This window comes from Plecotus auritus (assembly GCF_963455305.1).
Source record: "Plecotus auritus genome assembly, chromosome: 1".
Classification (NCBI taxonomy): Eukaryota; Metazoa; Chordata; class Mammalia; order Chiroptera; family Vespertilionidae; genus Plecotus; species Plecotus auritus.
This window is the reverse complement of record NC_137770.1, coordinates 49,479,442-49,502,576: the sequence shown is the minus strand read 5'-3', so window position 1 is coordinate 49,502,576 and position 23,135 is coordinate 49,479,442. Positions and strand designations below refer to the sequence as shown.

Genomic DNA, 23,135 nt, shown 5'->3' with positions numbered 1-23,135 from the left:
CACTGCTTTGCTAGCTCTGACATCCTGATTCACAATGAGGCAAAGGGAATCATGTCAGAGGCTGACTCTGAGTCAGGAAGTAGGTCTACCTGCATCTCCAGAGCCCTGAATATAGCAGGCCCCTAGTAAATGTTTGGTGAGCATAATATAACTCATTAAGTAACTCTATCAGATTTGTCCAGCACAGAGCAAGGGCTCTTTGGAGACTTAATAAATTGAGTCATGGTTTTGCTGCACCATAAGAAAAGTCGCAGTGTCCAAGCAGAGAAATCCTAAGGAGGATATTGTCATTGCTAAAAGAGCATTGGCTTTATGGAAGGATTTCTTGCAGGGTGCCTATAAATGAGTTGATTTAACTCAGAATTCAACTTATACCCAGTGTTCCAGGAAACAAACGTGGGTCTCTAACAGGTGACCCAGGCCTCTTGACATTCCTGTGAGTTCACAGTGGCACAGATAGGCCAAGAAAAATAAATGTCTTGTCTAGGTCATACTGAAGGCAGAGGCCAGGGCAGAACTGGATCCCACATCCCCTGATCTCCATCTGATAAAAAGTTGGAGCAGTGGGTGTTTTAAAGGCAACAGACCCCTAAACTCTTAAAGGTAGGTGAATACGGGGAGCCATCTTAGGAAGAAGCCTATTACTGGCTCAAGGCCAGGGATAAGTCCAAATATTTACATGCGTGTCCCTGGAACACAGCAAAAGAAGAAGGACAAAAATCATATCTGGCAGGACCTCTGAAGAGGACCAAGAATGAGAGCTTGCACGACTCAAAGGTCCGCTTGCCTTGGCTTGGAGCTCCTGGGGGCAGGAACAGGGTCTTACCCATCTCCACCTGCCCAGAACTTAGTGTACTGGCACATGGAAGGGGCTCAAGAAGTGTCTACTGAATGAATGGATGTAAAAATAGATGGGTAAATGGATGAACAAATGGATGTGTGCATAGGTGGATAGATGATGGAGGAATAGATGGACAGATGGATAAACTTATACATGGTTAGACAGATGGATGCATGGATGGATGGATGCATGGATGCGGAGTTGGATATTTCACATTTGGAAGAAGCCCTAGGGAAGGACTGGTCTCAACAGAACCACTCACGTACGCAGCCAAATCTGGAAATCCTGTCTTGTTGCTATAGCTATTCATAAAAAATACCAAGTGGCATAACTGCAAGAAATAATTGCTTCTAATTGCGCTGACTTATTCTGGCCATATAGTAGACATATTTTTATAACTTTATTAATTATTCAATTTGAGGCCTATTACCCAGCCTGCCAGAATGGGCTTTCCTTATTAGAGAGTGACAGATTCCCCAGTTCTGGGCTGCCTCTGCTGCTGCAGCTCTGTGGGCGGTTGCTGCCTGCCTTGGGGCCCTACCAGTGTCTGAGAACTGGAGATGGAGAGCACAGCTCCCGAGAGGCAGGCTGGGAGTCAGAGATCCCGGGACCAATAGATCCAGCTCCAGGTGCTCTGCATGGTCTGCCTCGTCTGGTCTGGCCAGGGAGGCAGAAAGGTGTCAGGACACGTCCAACACAGCCTCTGTGGGTCACCCTCTTTCCCCGATCCATTTGTCATCAACTCTTAATCATAGTGGTCTCCCCCTGCATCCAATCTGCTTCCCACACAGTGCCAAGATAACCTGCCATATGTTATTTGAACACCTCCAGCCAGGGACAGGGGAAGGAGAGCATGGTCCAGCTGGCCTGGAGGGATGAGGCAGGACTGGAGGTGTAAATCAGAGCCTGAAACCTCCCCTCTGTTCCTATATCTAGGCCCAGATCTGGTCACAGGTTACCTGGGAGAAGAAACAGGAGGTTGCCCTATTAGAAACAATGCAGACACAGATGATGCAGAATGAGCCTTTGGGGCTCCCCAAGGCCCAGGGAATAAAGCCCAAGCCCCTCGGGCTATTGCTGTAAGAGCACCATACCACCTGGCCTGGCCCGAGTGCAGCCGCTCCCACTCCTCCTCAGCAGCACCCTCTGCTTCGGCCACACGAGCCTGCTCCCCATTTAGTACCTTTGCTTATGTGAGTCAGGAATGCCCTCTCTTTCCACACCTGACCATTGAAGCTTCAAGTCTCATCCTTCTTTGAGCTCTGGCTCCACTGCCTTCTTAGCATCTTTCCCACTTTACTAGCTAGATGCGATCTCTGCCTTCCTCTGAAGGACCAACCTGACACCCGGCCTCATATTGCAATCCTTGCGGGCATGTGTCTGGGCAGCACTGATAGGTAAAAAGCTCTGGAAGATCAAGGGACATGGCTTCAAATTCTCCCACACATCCAGCCAAGAGCCCCCACACTCTTCCCTAGACCCAGCACCACCACTTGAGCATCATCTGAAAGAACAAAAACATGATAAAGGGTAGAACACATCCACTGGACTCCCACTTAGCACTGTGTTGAATGCCTGCCCACCGTGTGCCTGCACATGCTGAGCACCAAATGCCAGAGACAAGTAAGACCTCCTTCCATAGAGAAGGTCTCAGGGGCTGGGGGCTGAGAAGGCAGCAAATATGCAATCAAATGATAATCCCCAGGGCAGCGTGGACAAGCTGGCCACGTGTATACAGTCAAGGTCTGTGGGAATCAGGAAGCATCACAGCAGAGGTGGCATCCGAGCTGGGCTTTGAAGGCAAAAGAGCAATGGGTCAGTGGATAGAGAAGGATTGAGAGAGGGGAAGAAGAGTGGGGTGGGATGATGGGAAGTGAAGCTGAAAACTAGGCAGGCATCAGGCCCAGAGGGGTCTTGAAGGACTGATCAAGGAGCTGGGGCACTTCCTGGAAGGTAAAGGGGGTCTAGGAAGTGACATGATCTAGTTTCCATCTTAACCACCTCCCTACCTCCCACTTAGGGGAGGGGCTAGAGAGGGAAGGCAGAGAGCCCTGTAAGGAAGCATTAACCAGAGTTGCAAGTGTGGTCTCCAGAGAGTTCAAATCCTGATTCTGCTTCTTCCTAGCTGTGTGCCCTTGGGCCACGTACTTAACCTTCCTGAGCCTCAGTTTTTTCATCTGAAAGATGGGGAAATAATAATGAACAATAACGAATAATGAATGGGATAGAATGTATAGTAAGTGCTGGATATGAGTTAGGAGAGAAATCTAAGCTGACTTAGACGAAGCAAAGCCCAGACTTCCTACCTTTCAGCCTCAAATGTCACCTCCTCCACAGCCCCATATTCCGGTTGAAATGTGCCTCAGTGGAAAGAGCACACATTCTGGAGCAGCTGAGTGAGTGACTCACTGTCCCTGGACCCCAGCCTCCTCAACTGTGAAGTGGGTGGTAATCCCCACCTCATGGGCAGTGGGGCGGCAGGAAGATGAAATAAGATCTTCACGTGGTGCCTGGCCCACAGCAGGTCTGGGCTGACTAGGACTGAATTGAAAGTTCTTTAAGACAAGGCAGCTCTTGCAGAGCCTGACCTGCCATCAGCAGTTTCCTCCTGGCCCCAGAGGATGCGCTCCCCCCCCCCCCCGCCCCCGCCCCTTCCCTGCAGGGCTCCAGGCTGCCCTCCAGGCTGGTGGGGCAGGTGGGAGAGGTTTGTGATTCCCTTCTCTAAGGAGCTGTGTTTCCCATGGAGACCCAGCCCACGTGCCCACTCTGGGAGTGGAGGCCATGTGCGTGTGTGTGTGCGTGTGTGTGTGTATGTGTGTGTGTGCATGGGGGTGGGGGTGGGCACAGTGTCCTTTTCATGCCCGAGTGGAGCCGGGAGAGGTGTCAGCACCAGCTGCCAGCCCCACATGATGACGCCAACTTGGCTCCTGGCCCTCTGTTCTGCTTTTGTCAGATTCCAGGCGGGTTCTCTCACCCTCCTCCCTCTTCCCAGTTCTTGGGACTCCCTGTGTGTAATTTATTTATTAATTTTGCTCTCAGGGAGCAGATGGCCAGAGCTGAGCTGGCCAGGATGTACCTCCCATCGCTCCCCTGCAACAGTTCCCTTGAACACACAGCTCATGCACTCAGGCTACCCAATGTTCGTTGTTCTCAGGTAAAAACAACAACAACAACATTGACTTTCAGACTAGGCTCCACAAGCTAGGGCCTTGCCCGGCCCTGCTCAGATGGGACTGGCCCCAATCTCTCTCCTGTGTGAGAGGCAGGAGGCAGAGGAGGGAGGAGGGAAAGCTCTGGAGGCTGCCCCAGGCCCCCTTCTCCCCACGGCCTCCTTGGTTCCTTGGACCTGGGAAGGGGGCTCTCAGAAGGTCTCCCCTTCTTCCTGGTGAGCAGCATCACAGGAGTATGACTCAGTCCGGGGGTAGAGATGAGGTGGGGGACCAGCTGCCTTCAGCCCTGGGCACTGGGGTCTCCGTGGGCTGCCCCAGCTCAGCCTCACCCCTACAATGGTCTGGGCCCTGTGAGGGCAGGGCACCCCATGTCTGCTCTCTCTCATTTCTCATTTCTCCAGGAAGAAAGAAATTCTAGAAGGGAGGACACAACCTCTTCATGGATTCCAGGGCACAGCCGAGGCCAGGGTGTCCCAAAAAGAGGGAGCAGGGGCTGGGAGAGGTGATGGCTGAGGGTGGAAAGAGGCAGAGAGGCCAGCAGATCCGTCCTCCTGCCATCGTTCCCCTGCAGGACTCAGGCTGGGGCTGAGTTGGGGTCTCTTTCAGCCTCCATCCCCTGCTCCTCACAAGTGACTTGGTTCTCACATTGCTTAGCCCCCTTCCCCTGTGTCCTGTGGAAAGAGTCAGACAGACCCAGCCCTGACACTCACTAGCTGTGGGACCTCAGGCACTCGCTTAACCTCTCTGTGCCTCAATTTCTTTTTTTTTTTTTTTCCTCAATTTCTTAATCTCAAATGAGACCATAGCACATATCTGGTTCCTTCCTTCCTCCAACCTCCCCAACCCCCGCATGATGGCTTTCCTGAGCCACCCAGGTGCCCCTCCCGTAAAAGCCCAAGCCTTCTCTCTCCCTAGACTCTTCCTCCTCCCTCTGCTCTGAACTGGTAGTTCTCCCTTCTGCTCAAATTCCTGAGGATGGGGACTATGCCCTCCTCAACCCACTGGACCCTGGCAGTGTTGGCGTCTGAGAAGTACTCAATAAATGTACATTAAATGGAACTCAAGGGACAGAAAACATCGAGCCAACTGGGCCTGTGGCTTGGCTATTGAATTCCTTTTTGTTCAAAATTAGAATTCTGAGGTGAATAGCAATCCTCTGACGCACAGACCTTGAACAAGCATTTGTGCCACATCCACAGCTCCCTTCTGTCCCCGTCACGGTGGTGCACCCAGTGTGCGGTGCTGACACGGAGCCCACCAGCCCGGGGAGGCCCACGGACACAGCAGATGCCGGCAGAAGGCGGCCCAGGCGGTTCTGTGAGGGCCGCGGGCTGGGCAGAGAGGAGCGGAGGACCAGCAAGTGTAATTGCTTTGTGGTGATTCATCTGAAGTCGCGTTAACCTTGACAACCGGCTCAGTGTAGTGAATGAAGAGACCAAGAGAGCTGCAGCCTCCTGGTTGGCAAGACGCCCCTCTGCATGCCCCCTCCCCATGAAGCAACCCAGGGCTCACCAGGAGCCCCCACAGAGGGGCGGCGAGGTGTGAGTCATAAGGCTGCCCCCTCCCATGGCTGTCCCCCTTCCCACTCCTCTTCCAAGTCCAAGGATAAAGAGAGAGAGAATCACCATAGGGCTGTGCATGCTGACAGTGGGGTGGGTGGGGAGGATGGCAGAATTTCCTCCCAGAGGTCAGCAGAAAGGTCATCAGGGCCTTGATAAGGTGACATGATACTGGATTTTGACTTCCTAGAAACAGAGCATCATGGGATTTTAGAGCTGAAATAGCCACACAAACCTTCCTCTCATTTTACAGTGAAACAACTGAGGCTCATAGAGAGGGGGGCTTAGCTAGGGTCAGCCAGACAGATGTGAGCCGAAGCCGGCTCTCCTGCATGTTATGACACAGGAGGCAGCATGGAACTGTGGGAAGACACAAGTCCTGGGTTCTAATCCCAGCTCTGCCACTTGCGAGCTGGGTAAATATCAGAAGTTACTCCACTTCCCTGTGCTTGGATTCCTTTGCTTGTGAAATGGAGATCATGCACGTGACCTCTCCAAGCACCTGCACACGGTGGGAGCAGAAATCCCCATTCACCTTCCTTTCCAGACCCTGTGGCTGCCCCTCATGCTTCTTTCTGATCTCCTCCCTTCTCCTCTCCCACTACTCACGCTGGGCTCCTCACCAGGAAGGATCCCCAAAGCTTTGGCAGAGGCCCTTCCCAGCACATGTGTGTGGCTGGGCCCACTCGCTTCCCTGCTTGGTCCTGCCTGTCTCCTTTCTGACCCCCTCAGCTGCTCCGGGACAGAGGCAGGAGCCCCGGCCCACATCCTATACCTTTGCTCTGACCCCACATCCTGTGCTGCCAGACTGTGCTGTCTCCAGTTTATCAGGGAGAAGTGTGTCCGAGGCCCCTGATGTACTTTCCAAGCCAGGAAGATAGCAAGGTTGGTCCCTCTGGAAGTCCCCAATCCCAGTGCCCCAGCCTGACCTCCAGGCCTGCGCAGAGAAGGAACCAGGAGAGTCTGAAACCTTTAGGTCATCTGCACAAAAGTCTGTAGAGCAGCTTGGCCTGTTTGCTTTGCTATAATGAGACCCATCTGCCTCTAGGACAACTCTAGCCTTGAACTCCAAGGGCAGCTGGTAAGAGGCATAGGCATGGGAGTCAGGAGACCCAGGATTAAGCTACAGCTCTGCCACCCTCCCTGGGTGACCTCGGGCAAGCAGTTTCCCTTCTCTGGAACTCAATTTGCCCATGTATAAAATGGAAGGGCTAGGCCAGACAATTTCGGAGGTTCCTCCCAGACCTTGATTTCATGGTTTCAAGTTACATCATGAGATCTCAGTGGCCAGGATTTTGGATTTGGAATATTAGACCATACTTCCTAGCACTCCATTCAAGGAATGCGTGGAGATAGGCTCTCATATATGTGAAGACAGCTGCAGGAAAACAGACCACCCAAGCCAGTGAAATGCGGGTCGTATGAGCCTCAGCTCTCAGCTCTTGTAGGCCAGCACTGAGCATTGTGGGAAAGTGCAGAGGCTGTGGAACATCCCAGATGAGGTAGCATGAGCCCCTATGCCAGTCCTGAGCCCAGGAACCCAGGCACAGACAGTGGGGGTACAAAGGACAGCCCAGCATGCTGGAGGGAAGACAGAGTCCCCCAAAAGTGCAGTGGGGAAAGGGCTTGAGCCCTGATCCCTCTCTAAACCATCCTTGCAAACAGTCGCCAGCTTTGGGAGGTCTAATTCTGGTTATGGTCTCCCTGCCTTTCCCACTGCTTCTCAAGCTTCACCCCTAAAATAACCCTGCCTCCAGGGATGCCTGATGGCATAGCCACAAAAGGTCCACCAAAGGCTCACATTATCACATTTGAAAAAATAAATGCCTATGGAGTGGGGGGGGGGGGGAGGGGGAGAAACAATTGTAATAATCTGAACAATAAAGATTTATTAAATTAAAAAAAAATTTTTAAAAATGCCAATTCTACATTCAGTTCTATCACAAATCTGTATGTTTTAATATAAGAAACAATACTTAAATTACTTATCAGGTAACAATGTGCCATTGCACGCTGAAAAATGTAAACTCTATACTTTTTTTTTTTTAACTCTATACTTTCAAAAATCATTAGCAGAAGTTTTTTTCAACAAATGGTGCTGGGAAAACTTGATATCCCTGTGTTAAAAAACTGAAGTTAGACCCCTACCTTATACCATGTGTAAATTTTAATTCAAAATGGACCAAAGGCCTAAGTGCATGAGCTTAAACTATAAAACTCTTAGATAAAAACATAGGGGAAAGCTTTATGACATTGGATTTGGCAATAATTTCTTGGATTTGACACCAAAAACACAGGCAACAAAAAAAAAATAGATAAACTGGAATTTATCAAAATTAAAAACTATTAACAGAGTGAAAAGGCACCCCACAAGATATTTTCAATCATATATCTGATAAGGATTAAAATCCAGAACATATAAAGAACACGTACAACTCAGCAGCAGCAACAACAAAACAATCCAATTTTTAAAAATGGGCAGATAACTTGAATAGACATTTTTCCAAAAAAGATACGCAAATGGCCAAGCAAGCACATGAACACTAATCAACAGGGAAATGCAAACCAACACCACAGTGAGATACTACTTCACACCCGATAGGATGGCAATCATCAATAACACAGAAAATAGCAAGTGTTGACAAAGATGTGGGGAAATCAGAACGCTGTGCATTGCTGGTAGGAATGTAAACTGGTGTATACACTGTGGGGAATGGTATGGCGACTCCTTGAAAAATAAACATAGAATTATTATATAACCCACCAATGCACTCTGGGTATATATCTCAAAAAAGCAGGGACACAAAGAGATATTTATACACCCATGTTCATAGCAGCATGATTCACAATAATCAAAATGTAGAAGAAACCAAAGTGTCTATTGACAGATGAATGGATAAACAAAATGTGGTATCCTATCTAATAAAAGAGTAATATGCAAATTAACCATCACTCCGCTACACCCACAAGCCACGCCCACAAACCACGCCCACAAGCCAATCAGGAGCATATATGCAAATAAACCAAACCAAGATGGCTACGGCCACAGAGAGCAGGAGGGAGGCTTGGGTTTCACCAGCAATGGAGGAAGCCAAGCTTTCCACCTGCCCTTGCCAGCCTAGGCCTCCACTCAAGGCTACAAAGTTTCAATGATAGAAGATACATAAACCCAAACAGAAATGGCAGCAGCCACGGAGCTGGAAAGAGCAGGAGGCTAGGGTTGCCCACGGCGATGGAGGAAGCCAAGCTTTCCGCACACCCTGGCCAGCCCAGGCCTCCGCTTAAGGCTACAAAGTTTCAATTATAGAAGATAAATAAATCCCAATAGAAATGGCTGCTTCCATGGAGCAAGCAGAAGGCTTGGCTCCGCTCCAGGCTACAAAGTTTCAATTGTAGAAGATAAATAAACCCCAGATCCCAGAGCCTCCGATTGGGTCGCCAGGGGGTGTGGCCGGCCTGCAAACCACCACAGGCCCCTCGCCCAGGTTGCCCCACGCCCCAAGGGAACCCCCACCCTTATCCGGGACACCCTTTAGGGCAAACCAGCTGGCCCCCACCCGTGCACCAGGCCTCTATCCTATCTAATAAAAGAGTAATATGCAGATTGACCATCACTCCAACACACAAGATGGCTGCCCCCATGTGGTCAAAGATCCTGCCCCCATGTGGACACAAGATGGCCACCACAAGATGGCCAGCAGGGGAGGGCAGATGGGAGGGACCAGGCCTGCAAGGGAGGGCAGTTGGGGACGATCAAGTCTACAGAGGAGGGCAGTTAGGGGTGACCAAGCCAGCAGAGGAGGGAAGTTGGGGGCAACCAGGCCTGCAGGGAAAGGCAGTTGGGAGGGACCCAGGCCTGCAGGGGAGAGCAGTTGGGGGGGATCAGGCCTGCAGGGGAGGGCAGTTAGGGGAAAACAGGCTGGCAGGGGAGCAGTTAGGCATCAATCAGGCTGGCAGGGGAGTGGTTAGGGGGTGATCAAGATGGCAGGCAGAAGCGGTTAGGGGCAATCCGGAAGGCAGGCAGGTGAGCAGTTGGGAGCCAGCAGTCCTGGATTGTGAGAGGGATGTCCAACTGCCCGTTTAGGCCCAATCCCACCGGGATCAGGCTTAAACAGGCAGTCGGACATCCCTCGAGGGGTCCCAGATTGGAGAGGGTGCAGGCTGGGCTGAGGGACACACACCCCCGTGCACAAATTTCGTGCACCGGGCCTCTAATATACACATAAGAGAATATTTTTCAGCCTTACAAAGCAAGGAGGTTCTGACACTGCTACAACATAGACGAACCTTAAAGGTATTATACTAAGTGAAATAAGCCAGTCACAAAGTGACACATATTGTATGATTCTTCTTATATGTGATAACTAAAGTAGTCAAATTCATAGACAAAAAAATAGAATGGTGGTTGCCTGTGGCTGGGGGGAGGGGAAATGGGAAGTTAGTGTTTAATGGGTACAAAGTTTCAGTTGGAGAAGATGAAAAAGTTTTAGAGATGGATGGTAATAATGGTTGCACAATAGTGTAACTGTACCGAATGCCATAGAACTGCACAATTAAAAGTGGTTAAGATGATAAATTTTATGTTATGTATATTTTACCACACACAAAAAAATTCTAGCAAACACCTTAGGTCGAAAAGCATTAATCCCAGGCTAGTTTAGGAGCGTGGGCATAGTTCTGAGCTGTTAAATGTTTTATTTGAATCTGCAAGGATAGCCAACAGCCAAGTCAGCCAGGGGTCCCACACACCATTCAAGATAAGAACACATTTGATTTGGCATAAGCTACTCTTGGTGGTGTCCCAACTCGGTTCCTGCTGCCTTCATTACTCAGCCAGCTCTGCAGTCTGCCTCCTGCCCAGCACTGGGGGGAGGGAGGCGCAGTTTCGACAGATAGTAAGACACTGTACAGTGAGCTTTTCTGTCCTGCATCCTGTCTGTGCATGTGGATGAAACCAGTTTAGTGGAATCTAAGAATGTGAGAGATGGCAGGGAAATGGGGTGGGGGGTTGGGGGGGGGAAGGGGTCTCTGTCATGTCTAACCCAGCCTTTCAGGGGAGGCCTGAGACCAAAACCAAAACATTATCCCAAACTTCAAAGCACCATGGGAGGGGAAGCTGAGAAGCAGCACCCAAGAAATACAATAATTAAATAATACACTGAAGGCTTAAATTTCCAAGTTGATTCTTTGGTAACATTTATAAAAGTTAACAGGGCATATTTAATTTAGGAATTGGCTCACGTCCTTCTCCTTACAGCTGAAACCTCATAAATGAAATATATTGGATCACTGCCCAGCGCGGAAATAAAAGTTATGAATAATGTTTCTATCTCAATCATTGTCACTGCTTTAATATTCCTAATTACTTTAAAAAGCTAGATATTCAATATAGGAAAACTTTTTTTCTTTTTATCTCCACTTGTGAGATTAGTGCAATTTAATAAGAGTCACTCTGTCGTCTTTATTCAGGGTAGACTGACATTTCATCCTTTTACTCTTCATTATTATATAGGATGGAGGTTTATGACCAAGCATGCAGCCACTCCATTTCCCCATATTGGTCCATCTAACATCTCAGAATTACCCACAGTAGCTGATGTGTGTCCACCGACCAGGCACATCAGCATCACCTCACCTCCTTTATGGAGCAGAAAGAAATTAGTTCAGGTCTTAAAGAAATTAAGCTATGGAGTTATACGTCTATAAGAGACTGAAAAGCCCTCACCCCCACGCCAGACCTGGATTTGTCCCCTTCGCAACCATCAGAGTCATAAATCCCTTGGCAGCCACAAAGGGCAGGGCAGGGGCAGGCAGCAGATGACGGATCTTTATAACCCTCCCTGCCACTTCCAGGAATTTAACCTAAGAAGAAATTGGGACAAGTGGGCACAGATTTATGCACAAGAAGAATTACTGCAGTATTTTTACACAGGGCCACAGTCCCTGATCCACGTGTCCAAAAATCTCTAGAAAGTCCATAGGAAATTTTTTTTAAGGTCGGCACTAAATTTCATTTAGAAACAAAATCTCCATGGAACTGATTTGTGGTTGTAGCCACTAGATATGATGAGTTACATGTCACTTCAAAGAATTATTGTATTTCATCCCAGGGTACTGCCCCACTGAGGGTATGTGTCATATATGATATAGTCACCATATACTTTTCTAAACTCTGAAAAAATATAAATTGTGAAACCAACAGGTCCCAAGGATCTGGGATAAAGTATGGTGGGCCTCAAATAGTGAAAAATCATGAAGAACCTAAATGCCCATCAATCAGAGACTGGTTAAATACTTTTGGTAATGCAGAGAATGAAATTCTATAAGGCCATTAAAAACTTGAAGGGGGAATTCATGTTTGTTGACAAGGAAATGAATACATGACATGAAGTTGAGTTAAAAAAAGCAAGTCACAGAATAGCACATACATTTGATCTAAATAATACATGTTGTATCCAGATCTAGCTCTAAGTGCAACAGTGTTCAGAAATAACAGGGAGGGCAAGCACCCAACTGCCAGGACAGGTTATACCTGGGTGTGTGGGTTTAACCTGTTTGTCTACACTTTTGGTGCCGTTTGAATTTTCTTTTTAACATGAACAGTTATAATTTTAGAATCAGAAAACAACAAGAATGCCCAGCCGGCGGGCTCAGTGGTTGAGTGTTGACCTATGAACCAGGAGTCATGGTTTGATTTCTGGTCAGGGCACATGACTGGGTCGGGGGCTTGATCCCCAGTGTGGGGTGTGCAGGAGGCAGCCGATCAATGATTAACTCAACATTGATGTTTCTATCTCTCTCTCCCTCTCCCTTCCTCTCTGAAATCAATAAAAATATATTTTTAAAAAAGAAAACAACAAGAATGATGCTTCCCATTAAACAAAAATGAAAGCTTCCCTGCAAGGGTGTCACCTACATAGACATGTCTATGGACAGATCCCATTCAGAAGTCTCCAGAGATACACACTGCACTGATTGGAACACCACCCCCACGAACACAGGCCTCACAAAGACCCGACCGCACTGCGGAGCGCACGCAGGCCGACAGGCGTCCACCAGCACAACAGCTAACAGCCTCAGGTTGCTGGGAGTACACCCAGCCTCATTGTGTCCATGGCCGATTTCTCCATCGCCACAACAATATCTCAGGGCCGCAACTTTCAAGCAGATCCTTCCTTCCCCTGTGAGCACCTACGTCTTCTCATCCATTTCAACCTAGGACTGCACTAATGGAGGCTGAGCATCTAGAAGGAAGGAGAGCATACTAATTAAGTGTTTAGGTTTAGGACCTACTTTTTCGCTTGACTGGTAGTCCCCGTGTTACTATTGACTAGCTGTGTGTCTGTTGATGGTTGCTTAACCTCTCTGTGCTTCAATGTTCTTATCTGTAAAAGAGGGCTAATAATAAACCCTGAACCATAGATTTGTTGTGGAGACTAAATGAGAAGATAAAGTGCCCAGTGCAGAGTAAAATTCAATAAACAGCACCCATCTTTATTATTATATTTCCATACAAGCCTGCACTGATATGGCCAGACCTAGGAATAATAGTTTAAACAGCGGTCGCCAACCTTTTGGACCTCATGGGCCACTGGTTGGTGACCACTGGTTTAAAAGGAATAAAGGCCACAGCCAGTGGCGAGAAACCAGATGGGTAAGGCAGTTCGGGCCACGTCCTGTGAGAAACCAAGGAGCTTGGAGAATACAAACTTGGGGGAGGGAAGTGATCACTATGGTCAATATTTGAAAGGCTGATCCATAGACGGGGACTCTGGTTTCTTCTATGTGACCTCAGTGGCTATTATCAATTGCTCTGAGATGACCACCTTTCCACACACAGTGGCCTTGTCCACTGAGCTCCTTGGAAGAAATTCCAACATGGCAGGGAGGGCCATGGCTGCCCTGGCCTTTATCATGAGTGAGAACCAACTGGTAGAAGCTAGAGACAGATTTCCACTCAAGAGAAAGGAAAACCTCCCAATAGTCAGAATGTGCTTCCATGGGAGGCAGTGAGCTCCGTGTTAATGGGGAGATTCAAGCAGAAGTTGGAAAGCTCATGGCAGGGCATCTAAACAGTCACTGCTCTGAAGGATTCTGAGAGTGAGACTCTATGAATTCCCCTCATTCAATGCAGCTGTCCCTCAAAACAGGATTGGAATGCGTCTTTTAGGACTACCTATGGACTTAGTAGTACATGCCTTTGAGTGGACCCAGGGGTGGGGGCTCTTTGACCCAAGAGGGTAAATTTATTGAGAAAACAGCTGTGGCTGCTCAGCACCAAGTCTGATGACTGATTTGAGGGTGGGGAAATTGGGGAGCCCTGTTTTGTAATATAAAGTAGCAAAGCTGTTTCCCTACGTGCTTGATAAACTCACTCCAGAGGCAAAGTTTACTCTAAACTGCCTGGTCCTGTTCATCGAGTGCTGCCTTCATTCTAGTTCCTTCCCCAGACCGGAAACCCTGAGAGGCACAGACCAGGCCTGAAAAAGCCTCCAGGGCCTGCTCCCTGCCCAGCACAGAGCAGCACATCATAAGCACCAAACAACACTGGTATTGAATGGTGATTTATATGCACTCGGGGCCCCTGGGACTCAGGATGTATTTCAGCCTCCAACAGGCTGCCCTTGACATTATAATCCAGCAGCAGCAAGCAGATCTGTCCCAGCAGAGCTTCACCTAATCCAACTTAGATGGTTCTTCATCAAAGATTCATTGTAAGAAAAATTACACAAAACAGAACACGGACAAGGGGGGAAAAGCTCTCAGGTATTTCAACCAGCATGTTTCCTGTCGTTCGCAGAAAGACTGGTTGAGCACACTCCGTTAACTCGCGTGTCCCTCAGGTTTACCCTTCATTGTCTGGAGGAGTCCCTGGCCCTGTCTCAGTGTGGCACACCTCAAAGCGGTAAAACTGACGGGAGGAGGAGCCCCTCTCTGCCCCCCACAGTCACCAACACATTGGAGAGTCTTTTGAACCCAAATAGACCTTGGACTCCCTGATCCGAGATAAACACCCAGCCTTGCTTTGGTCGGTATGCTCTCATATACCAGGCAGACAGGGAGGCTCCAGGAAAGGCCTTTGGGGGAAAAAGGACCATAATTAGATTTCCACCCCAGCTGAGAGAGTGAAAAAGGGCAAAAGCACCACATTGGGCCACCCAACATTCCCTCTCCATGTTTTCACCATCATTGTAGTCACAGTGGCTTCCAAAGATGGGTCAATAACGGGGCTAGACCCCTAATGGATTAGCTTAGCTATGTGATCTACTCAAGTCACAATAAAAAGAAAGTCACTCTGCCCCATCTCAACACTATCAAGCCCTCTTTGAAAATCAAATAAGACCGTGTCTTAGCCAATCATTGATTGCAAGATGCACCATTGGAAAGGGGGTCAGTTGTAAGTATTTAGGGGAAATCAGCCAGAGGGGAAGGATTTGCCTTCATCTGGACTCTTGGCAGAGGACTCCCCTGAGCAGCTGTTAGGAAGACCCATCCTCTCATTGGCCAGCCCCACAGTGGAGACAATGTCCTGGGTCGCTGTGTGTCACTTGATCAGTCCCAAGAGCATCCGCCTCGCTCCCTGCTCACCAGGAAGCCTTCCCCAGAGAGATGGGAAACACAGTGACTTGCCCCTACAAGTGTCCCGTTCTCCTACCTTTGAACAGAGGCATTCCAGTGCCCACCAGTCTCATGAATCAGTCCCCTGAGCCTCCATGAGCACTCACAAAACTAAGCCTTTGGACTGGCAAAGCTAAGGACCAGGTCTTGAACACAGTGACTTCCTGGGTCTGCACCCTTGGGTGGCATCTCAAGTTCACTTCAACCCTTCAAGACCATAGCTAGAGGTATTTTATCAAAAGTCAGAGTTGTACAGATGACGCCACAATCCCCACACATACACACACAACACACAATGCCCCTCCAGACCTCCACAAACCGTTACCTCCACGCCCCTCACACCCTCTCCTCCAAGTACCATCATGCACCAAACTGCAGGTAGGTCTTTTCTCTGATGCCCACGCTAGCCTAGGCAGCTGCAGCCCAACACGAATAACTCAGCATGTGCTCAGCCCAGGCCCTCCTGAGCCAGAGCCAGGGGGCCATACAACCCTCAAAGACCCCAGACTCACCGCTGGAGCAGTCGGGTCCTCCCCAGCCAGGCTCACAGTGGCAGGTGTCAGGGGAAACACAGCGGCCGTGCACGCACTCCTCCGTACACAGGGCTACAGGGGGCCGGGAGAGAGGGAGGAAGAACAGGAACAGACAATGAAAACCAACCATCTGGTCAAGGAGCATAAACCACTTTAAAATGACTCCCCCAGGCCCATGGATGTGCCGAACGCATCAGTGGCTTTGGAGAAAAATCAAGCCACCTCAGACCTCGGCTATTTAATTAACTCTGAAATGCAACCCACAAGAGTGTGCTTCATCCCAGCCTTGTTTCCTAAGATGAAACCCAAGCCTGAAGAATGGCAGCCTTGGTGGCTTTTCAAGAGTATTTTCTCCAAGGCTTAACACTCGGAGACTCTCCACAGAGCCTAACCCCTAAATCCACACCCTTGCTCTTCCCCATCTGCTCAGGAAATGACCTATCATGCCCATCATTTGCTTTCCCCAATTGCTTTCTGTCACGGCCCTGAAATCCATCAGGCTACCTGAAAAGAATAGGTTCCTCTCTTGCTTCCCCCACCTCTCTGCCCTCCTCCTCAAATGTCCCTATTTTGAGGCTCTCAAATGTCAGCAAATCTGCAAAGTACACAATTGCTGAGAAAAGGCAACTGCTAATTATAAGAAAGTAATTAAGAAAGACATCCACGATAATGATAATTGTAATTAGGAGGTGCCTGGCAATTTCTTATCATGCAGTCAAAGGCTATAGCATCCCGAGCTGGGAGGCAACAGTGGCGAAGTTTCCATCAACTGCTCCAGCGAGGAGACGGCTTATTGGCAGTAGCTTGAGGAAGGGAGAGATTACGGCTCTCTTCCTCTGACATCCACGTTTCCTCAAGGTCATCTTTGCTCCTGAGAGATCTGCCCCCACCATCTAACCCATCAGTGAAGGATTACAGAAAACCCCAGGGCCACCCCCGCCAATTCTGTGAGCTTGGGAAGTCAGCAGCTACCACCCACCCTGCCCGTTTCTTAGGAGGGAGCTAGATGAAGCACATTCCTCTGACAAGCAGCTAGAGCCCTCTCTCTGCCTAGCACTGGCCTGGGAAGCAGGTGGCCCCCGATCATAAAGGTTGTCCCTGAGCTACAAACACCCCCCCGCTTCCACATCCACTGCCCGGCTCGAGTACCCACCAAGAAGTTAGACCACAAAGCCCATTTTATGTTGGTGTGGGGTCCTCTGGCCCCTCCTAAACACACATGCTGACCCTGAGGTTGTTGCCTTAGCTTTGGCCAGGCCCCAAGGCAAGGCAGACCCAGAAGAGCCACTTCAGATGCCCCCTGGTGTGTGGTCTGCAGTCAGCTTGTCTCTGCGAGCCTGGGATGTGGTGTGTCTGGGGAGAACCCTGGCACCCGAGTCCTCATGGGTACAAGTGGTTTTGGGCAGAGTTCTGGTTTGTGTTGAAGACTTCCACAGCCCCTCACTTGGAGCTCCAGGGCCTACCAGCTATCCTACTTCTTGCTGGGGAAACCAGCTGGACCCTGACCCCAGAGACCAGCTCCTCTTAGAACCACGTGAGCTGCTCACCCGGCTGCTAACAAGACCCCAGCTGGTCATCCCTGCTGCCCTGGCTCCCCGGGCTCCCTCCAGACTTTCCAAACAAGCTCGAATCGGTCAATGTTCCCAGTGTATGCTGGACACCATGTGTCCATCCCTATCCTCTGGCTGGGCCCAGCCAGCTCCCAGCTCTGGCCTCAGCTGCTCCCTCTTCCCTCCATCTCTCACTCCCACCGGCTGAGGTCCCAGCATGCTCCACAGTTGGGCCCCTCTGCCTTCCAGCAGACCCTTCCCATCCGCCTGTCAGATTAGCTCATGACACCTCCCATCTGCTTTCTGACCAGAAAGCAACTCCTTGATCCCTGGGGGTTCTGTCAGGTATAGAGAGGGCAGTGAACCTACCAAGTGTCAGAGAAAATCATGTCCAACCCCGTCACTTTAAACATGGAGATCTGAGGCCTCAGTGCCCTGGACCTCGTGGACATATGTGGCCTCTTGGCCAGGGAGGAAGGAGCTTGGGGATGAGGATCCTGGAGACAGAGGCCTGTGAAGGCAGAGGGAGGTGAGAGGTGCCCAAAACCATGGGGCCTTCACATGTCACCCAGATGGGACGTCCTCCCCTGCCCAGATGCCTCAGGGACTGGGGGAGCCAGGCCAGAGGGAACAACATAGGGGTGCTGTGGTTGACCCCAGGAGGGTGAGAGCTGGAGAGAGAGGACAGAGGAGCACCTACAGGGTGGGCCTGAGCAGGGGGCTCAGAGCTGCTCAATGGAGGGATTGGCGGGGCGGGGGGGGGGGGGGGGAGGCGGAAAACCACCAGCACCCTACCAACCCTCGCCTTTCTCTGACCCTAAAAACCTGACCACTGACCCACGCCCTGCACCCTCTCCCTAGCTGGAAGTGAAGGCCTTCAGGTGCTCTGAGCAGGCTCCACTCCACACTGCCTTTCCCCGTGGGCCCTCCCCAGCTCAGCCCTGTATCCAGCACACTGAGGACAATCGCCCCACAAACCCTTGGCCTGACTCCATGTGGTCCCTCCGGACCTCATTATCCCTCCCCCTCCTCCCCCTGGTATTATGCCTGGGCTATTTGTTTGTCAAAACCTCAATCTGTTCATATTTCATAGGTGCTGTTTAGACAGTGTTGTTTGAGGCATGAAATATTGATAGCAAATACCCAGGCTCTGATGGCCGTATTTGGCATTTGGGCCACTGTGTGTCTGTGTACGTGGTGGGGACAGACTGGGACGGGGGTGCTGCAGGGAGAGTCTCCTAAGGAGGGATGGCTGGAGGTGAGACCCATGACCCTGGTGTTGGGTGGCTGACTTCCACGCCAGAACTCTGGGGTTACCCAGCAGGGACAGCCCCTCTACAGAGGGCAGGGATTTATATAGCAACTGCTCCTAAAGCATTCTCTCTGACGCCAGCCCCCATCCCCACCAGCTGACCCCCTAAGTGGGGCTGAGTCTGCCACCCTGATCTCCCTCTTCTCTGCTCCTGTAACTCGAAATGGGTGCATTTGGTTGAATCCCTCTTTCCCTTACCCACAGCCATCTGCTGCTGGTGACGGGCTGTGTGACTGAGGCCAGGCCCTCTCCTGGCCCTGCTGAGAAATTTGAACTACTGCTCTCTTAGCTTCCCCAACCTACTGTCCTGCCTTGGTCCTACTTCCAACACCCCAGGTGCCACAGGCATTTTTAGCGAGAAACAGCTTGGTATCATGGTTAAGAGCACAGACTGCACTCAGAAAGCCAGTCTGGACCCAGCGATGCTACTTAGTAGCTCTAGACCGTGGGCCAGTTACTATCCTCTCTGCATCAGTCCCCATCTGTTCAATGGGGGACAGTGACAGGACCGGCCTCAGGCTGTGTGTGAGGATGAAATGAGCTGACAAAGGACCCAGAGCAGTGCCTGGGGTATATACAGTAAGTGCTGTATGAGTCTTGCTGTTATTATCTGTAGGGTGTCCTCTGACCTGGGGGAGGGTCCTTGCAATGACTGAGCCTCTTTTATCCTCCACACGAAGGTCATCTCCCTCTCTCTCACCTTTCACTAAGGTCCTGGACACATGGGGTAGGCTGTAGGGACCTATTGACAGACCACTGGTTGGGGATGGTGTGAAGGGCAGTTCCAACTCTACCCCTGGTGAAAAGGCCAGGGTAATAGATGAGCTAAGTTACAGTTACAATTATAGGACAATACGCAAGTATTTAATCTTCCATGCCTCAGTTTTTTCATCTGTAAAATGGGGACAATAGTACAGTGATACATCACACAACAATGTTTCGGTCAATGACAGACTGCATATATGACAGGGGTCCCATAAAATTACATAGTGAAAGGTTTAGCAGAAGCTTTTTCCAACTCTAACAAGCCTCTTTAAAAGTTTGAAAACAGCCCTGGCCAGTGTGGCTCAGTTGGTTTAGCATCATCCCCGTGCAACTGAAAGATGGCCGATTCAATTCCGGGTCAGGGCACATTTGCGGGTTTGTGGGTTTGATGCCTCGTCGAGAAGCAACCCATCAATGTTTCTCTCTCACATCGATGTTTCTCTCTCTTCTTCTCCCTTCCTCTCTCTCTAAAATCAATAAAAACATAATTTTAAAAATAAAAGCTTGAAAACATGGTCCTCAGCATCAAAAGGTTTTCATTAAAGAAAAGTTCATGATACATTATCTGCTTACAAGCAAGTTTATGATGAAGAAAGGAAGGAAGGAAGGAAGGAAGGAAGGAAGGAAGGAAGGAAGGAAGGAAGGAAGGAAAAAAGGAAAGAAGGAAGGAAGCTGAGCAAATCACCATGGATATGTTTCTGAAAAGAGTGACACCTCCACAAGAAGAGCCTGAGGCAGGTCCTCCAGGAGGTGTTCCAGAAGAAGGCTCTGTTATCACAGGAGATGCCAGCTCCATGCACATTACTGCCCCTGAAGACCTTCCTGTGGGGCAAGATGTGCAGGTGGGAGACAGTGATATTGATGATCCTGATCCGTGTAGGCCAAGGCTAACGTGTGCGTTTGCGTCTTAGCCTTTAACAAAAAATGTTTGAAAAGTAAAAAAAAAAATTTTAAGTAGAAAAAATATTATAAAGGTATAAAGAAATAAAATATTTTGTGCAGCTGTACAATGTGTTTGAGCTTTTAGCTGTTATTACAAAACAGTTGAAAAGTTAAATTTTTTTAAATTTATAAAGTAAAAAAGTTACAGTCAAAAAATGGGCAAAGGACCTAAAAAGACCCTTCTCCAAAGAGGACATACAGAAGGCCAAGAGACAGATGAAAAAATGTTCAAAGTCACTAATCATCAGAAAGATGCAAATTAAAACAACAATGATGTATCACCTCATACATGCCAGAATAGCTACCATCAATAAAGCAAAAAATGACAAGTGCTGATGAGGATGTGGAGAAAAGGGAACCCTAGTACACAGCTGATGGGAATGCAGACTGGTGCAGCCATTATGGAAAATAGTATGGAGTTACCTCAAAAAATTAAATATGGTACTGCCATTTGACCCAGTGATCCTACTTCTAGGAATATACCCTAAGAAACCTGAAACACCAATCAGAAAAAAATATATACACCCCTATGTTTTAGCTGCACAATTTATAATAGCTAAGATCTGGAATCAGCCCAAGTGCCCATCAGTAGATGAGTGGATAAAAAAGCTGTGGTACATTTACACCATGGAATACGATGCAGCAGTAAAAAAGAAGGATCTCTTACCCTTTGAGACAGCATGGAGGGACCTGGAGAGCATTATGCTAAGTGAAATAAGCCAGCCAGAGAAAGACAAGTATCACATGATCTCACTCATATGTGGAATCTAATGAACAAAATAAACTGATGAACAAAATAGATCCAGAAACATAGAAGCATGGAACAAACTGACGAATCTCAGAAGGAAGGTTGGGGAGGGTGGGTGGGTGGGAGTGACTAACTGGGGAACGTACATGCATCTATACAAGCCCATGGACACAGACAATAGTGTGGTGAAGGGCTGGGAGGGGCAGGTGCAGGGTGGAAGGGATCAATGGGGAAGGGAAAAAAGGGACATCTGTAATATTTTCAACAATAAAGATAAAAAATTTTAAAAATTACAGTAAGCTAAGAGCAATTTATTACTGAAGAAAAGTATTTTTTATAAATTTAGTGTAACCTATGTGTACAATGTTTATGAAGTCCACAGTAGTGTACAGTAATGTCCTAGCCCCCACAGTCACTTACCACTCACTCACTGCCTCACCCAGAGCAACTTCCAGTAAGTCCTGCAAGCTCCATTCATGACAAGTGCCCTGTATAGGTGTATCATTTTTTACCTTTTGTACTGTATTTTTGTGTAAGTGCAGTCTCTGGCGTTCACACAACGATGAAATCACCTAACGACACGTTTCTCGAACGTATCCCTATTGTCAAGCGATGAATGACTGTACCTACTCCATGGGTTGTTGCAAAGATTTAATGAAACAATACATGTGAAGTGCTTAGACCAGTGCCCGGCACACATAAGTGCTCAGTAAGCATAAGTGCTATTATTATTTCCCCCCCCTCCGCCCCACCAACATACACAACTCTCTCACTATGGGGTCTTGGCTTGATGTCTAGGACCGCTAAGAGATGCTACCACTTATCTCAGCGTCCACTTACCTGCACTACCATTCTGAGCATGTACTAAGCGCCAGGCCTTGGAGCTTTCACACATGCTACCTCAACCTCTGTCCTAGGCCATCCCAGGACACCCTGCAGGAGGTAGCTGGGTCAGCCCTTGTCTCTCCTTTGCAGATCTCCAGCCCCTAAGGGACAGAGCCACTTCCTGCTTGGCCTTTTTAAGCCCTCATGCTTCCTGGTACATAGGTGCTCATTTCTTGAGGGCCCAAGGAGAGAGCCGCCTGTGCCAGAAGAGACCACCGAAATACATGTAGGAGGGTGTGGCTGTCTTCCCGAGCTCAGCTCCAGAGCTCAGTCACAGAGAAGCCACCAAACCTCTGCACCTGCCCCTTCGCTCGGCTGTTTCTGGCCCTTGGAACCAGGGGGCTGGGGGACCTGAGGGATGGTGGTGTGGGTGCAGCTCAGCTAGGGTGTGAAGAGACCCGGGCTCGCGTCTACCAGCATGAAGCTCAGTGCTATCGAGCAACTCCCTTTCCTCTCTGGGCCCTGCGACTCTAAATCAAGACTAAACCAGATGAGGCCTGAAGTCCCACTCAGCTAAGAGTCACCATGCACTGCTATCCCGCCCACCCCTCCAGGAAATGCCTGGGTGGCCACCATGGCTCTAGTCCCACCTCCTGTCCCCCAAACCCCATCCCCCTTCCATGGCCTAGTAAACCTCTCCTCTTGACACAGGGACTCCTGGCTTCTGTCCTGGATTAGGAGCCAGGAGGATGGAGTGTGGATTCAGGCTCTGTACTACCTAACATACAACTCTGGGTATTTCTCTCTCGACTGTAAAACAAGGACATTGGAACACGTCACCCTTAAGGCTCCTTCAACTGCTGACACCTATGATGCTCCTAGGGCTGCTCTGGCTCACCACGTCACCTTACGGCAGCTGGAAGCTTGAAATGCTTCCACTGGGCTCCCCAACCTAGGTCACCTGAGTCCCCAAGGCCAGGTACAGCCTCCGTCACCCATCGCCACCAAGAAGGTAGGAGGGCTCAGCCACCCTAGTTTGCACATTAATGAAAGTGAAATATTTTCCCACTAGAATCCCCATGAGGTTCCCCCTGACTGGCCAAACCCACAGAAGCCTCATTCTCCTCTGAATCCCACGGTACTCTCCGGGGGCTGCCCGTTTGGGGGAACATAGCACACGTGGTCTCCTGCCACATCCCCCTTTAGCATGGGTCCATCTAGTCTCTCCAACTAGACGGCGAGCTCCTTGAGGGTAAAACCAGAGTCTTCAAC

General features: G+C 49.4%; 1 protein-coding gene across 11 annotated transcripts in view; it reads right to left on the bottom strand.

Moving 5' to 3' along the window:
- The window catches only part of MEGF11 (multiple EGF like domains 11), a gene marked incomplete at its 5' end in the record, with an annotated part of 349,005 nt that overhangs the window by 164,403 nt on the left and 161,467 nt on the right, over positions 1 to 23,135 (bottom strand). For all 11 annotated transcript variants that reach the window (XR_013960411.1, XR_013960412.1, XM_080664633.1 and 8 more), the window contains one exon: positions 15,701 to 15,793. Coding sequence is in view for 9 of the 11 variants with exons in the window: in XM_080664633.1 (XP_080520759.1) it covers positions 15,701 to 15,793 (93 nt within the window). The remainder of the gene's footprint in view (positions 1 to 15,700; positions 15,794 to 23,135) is intronic.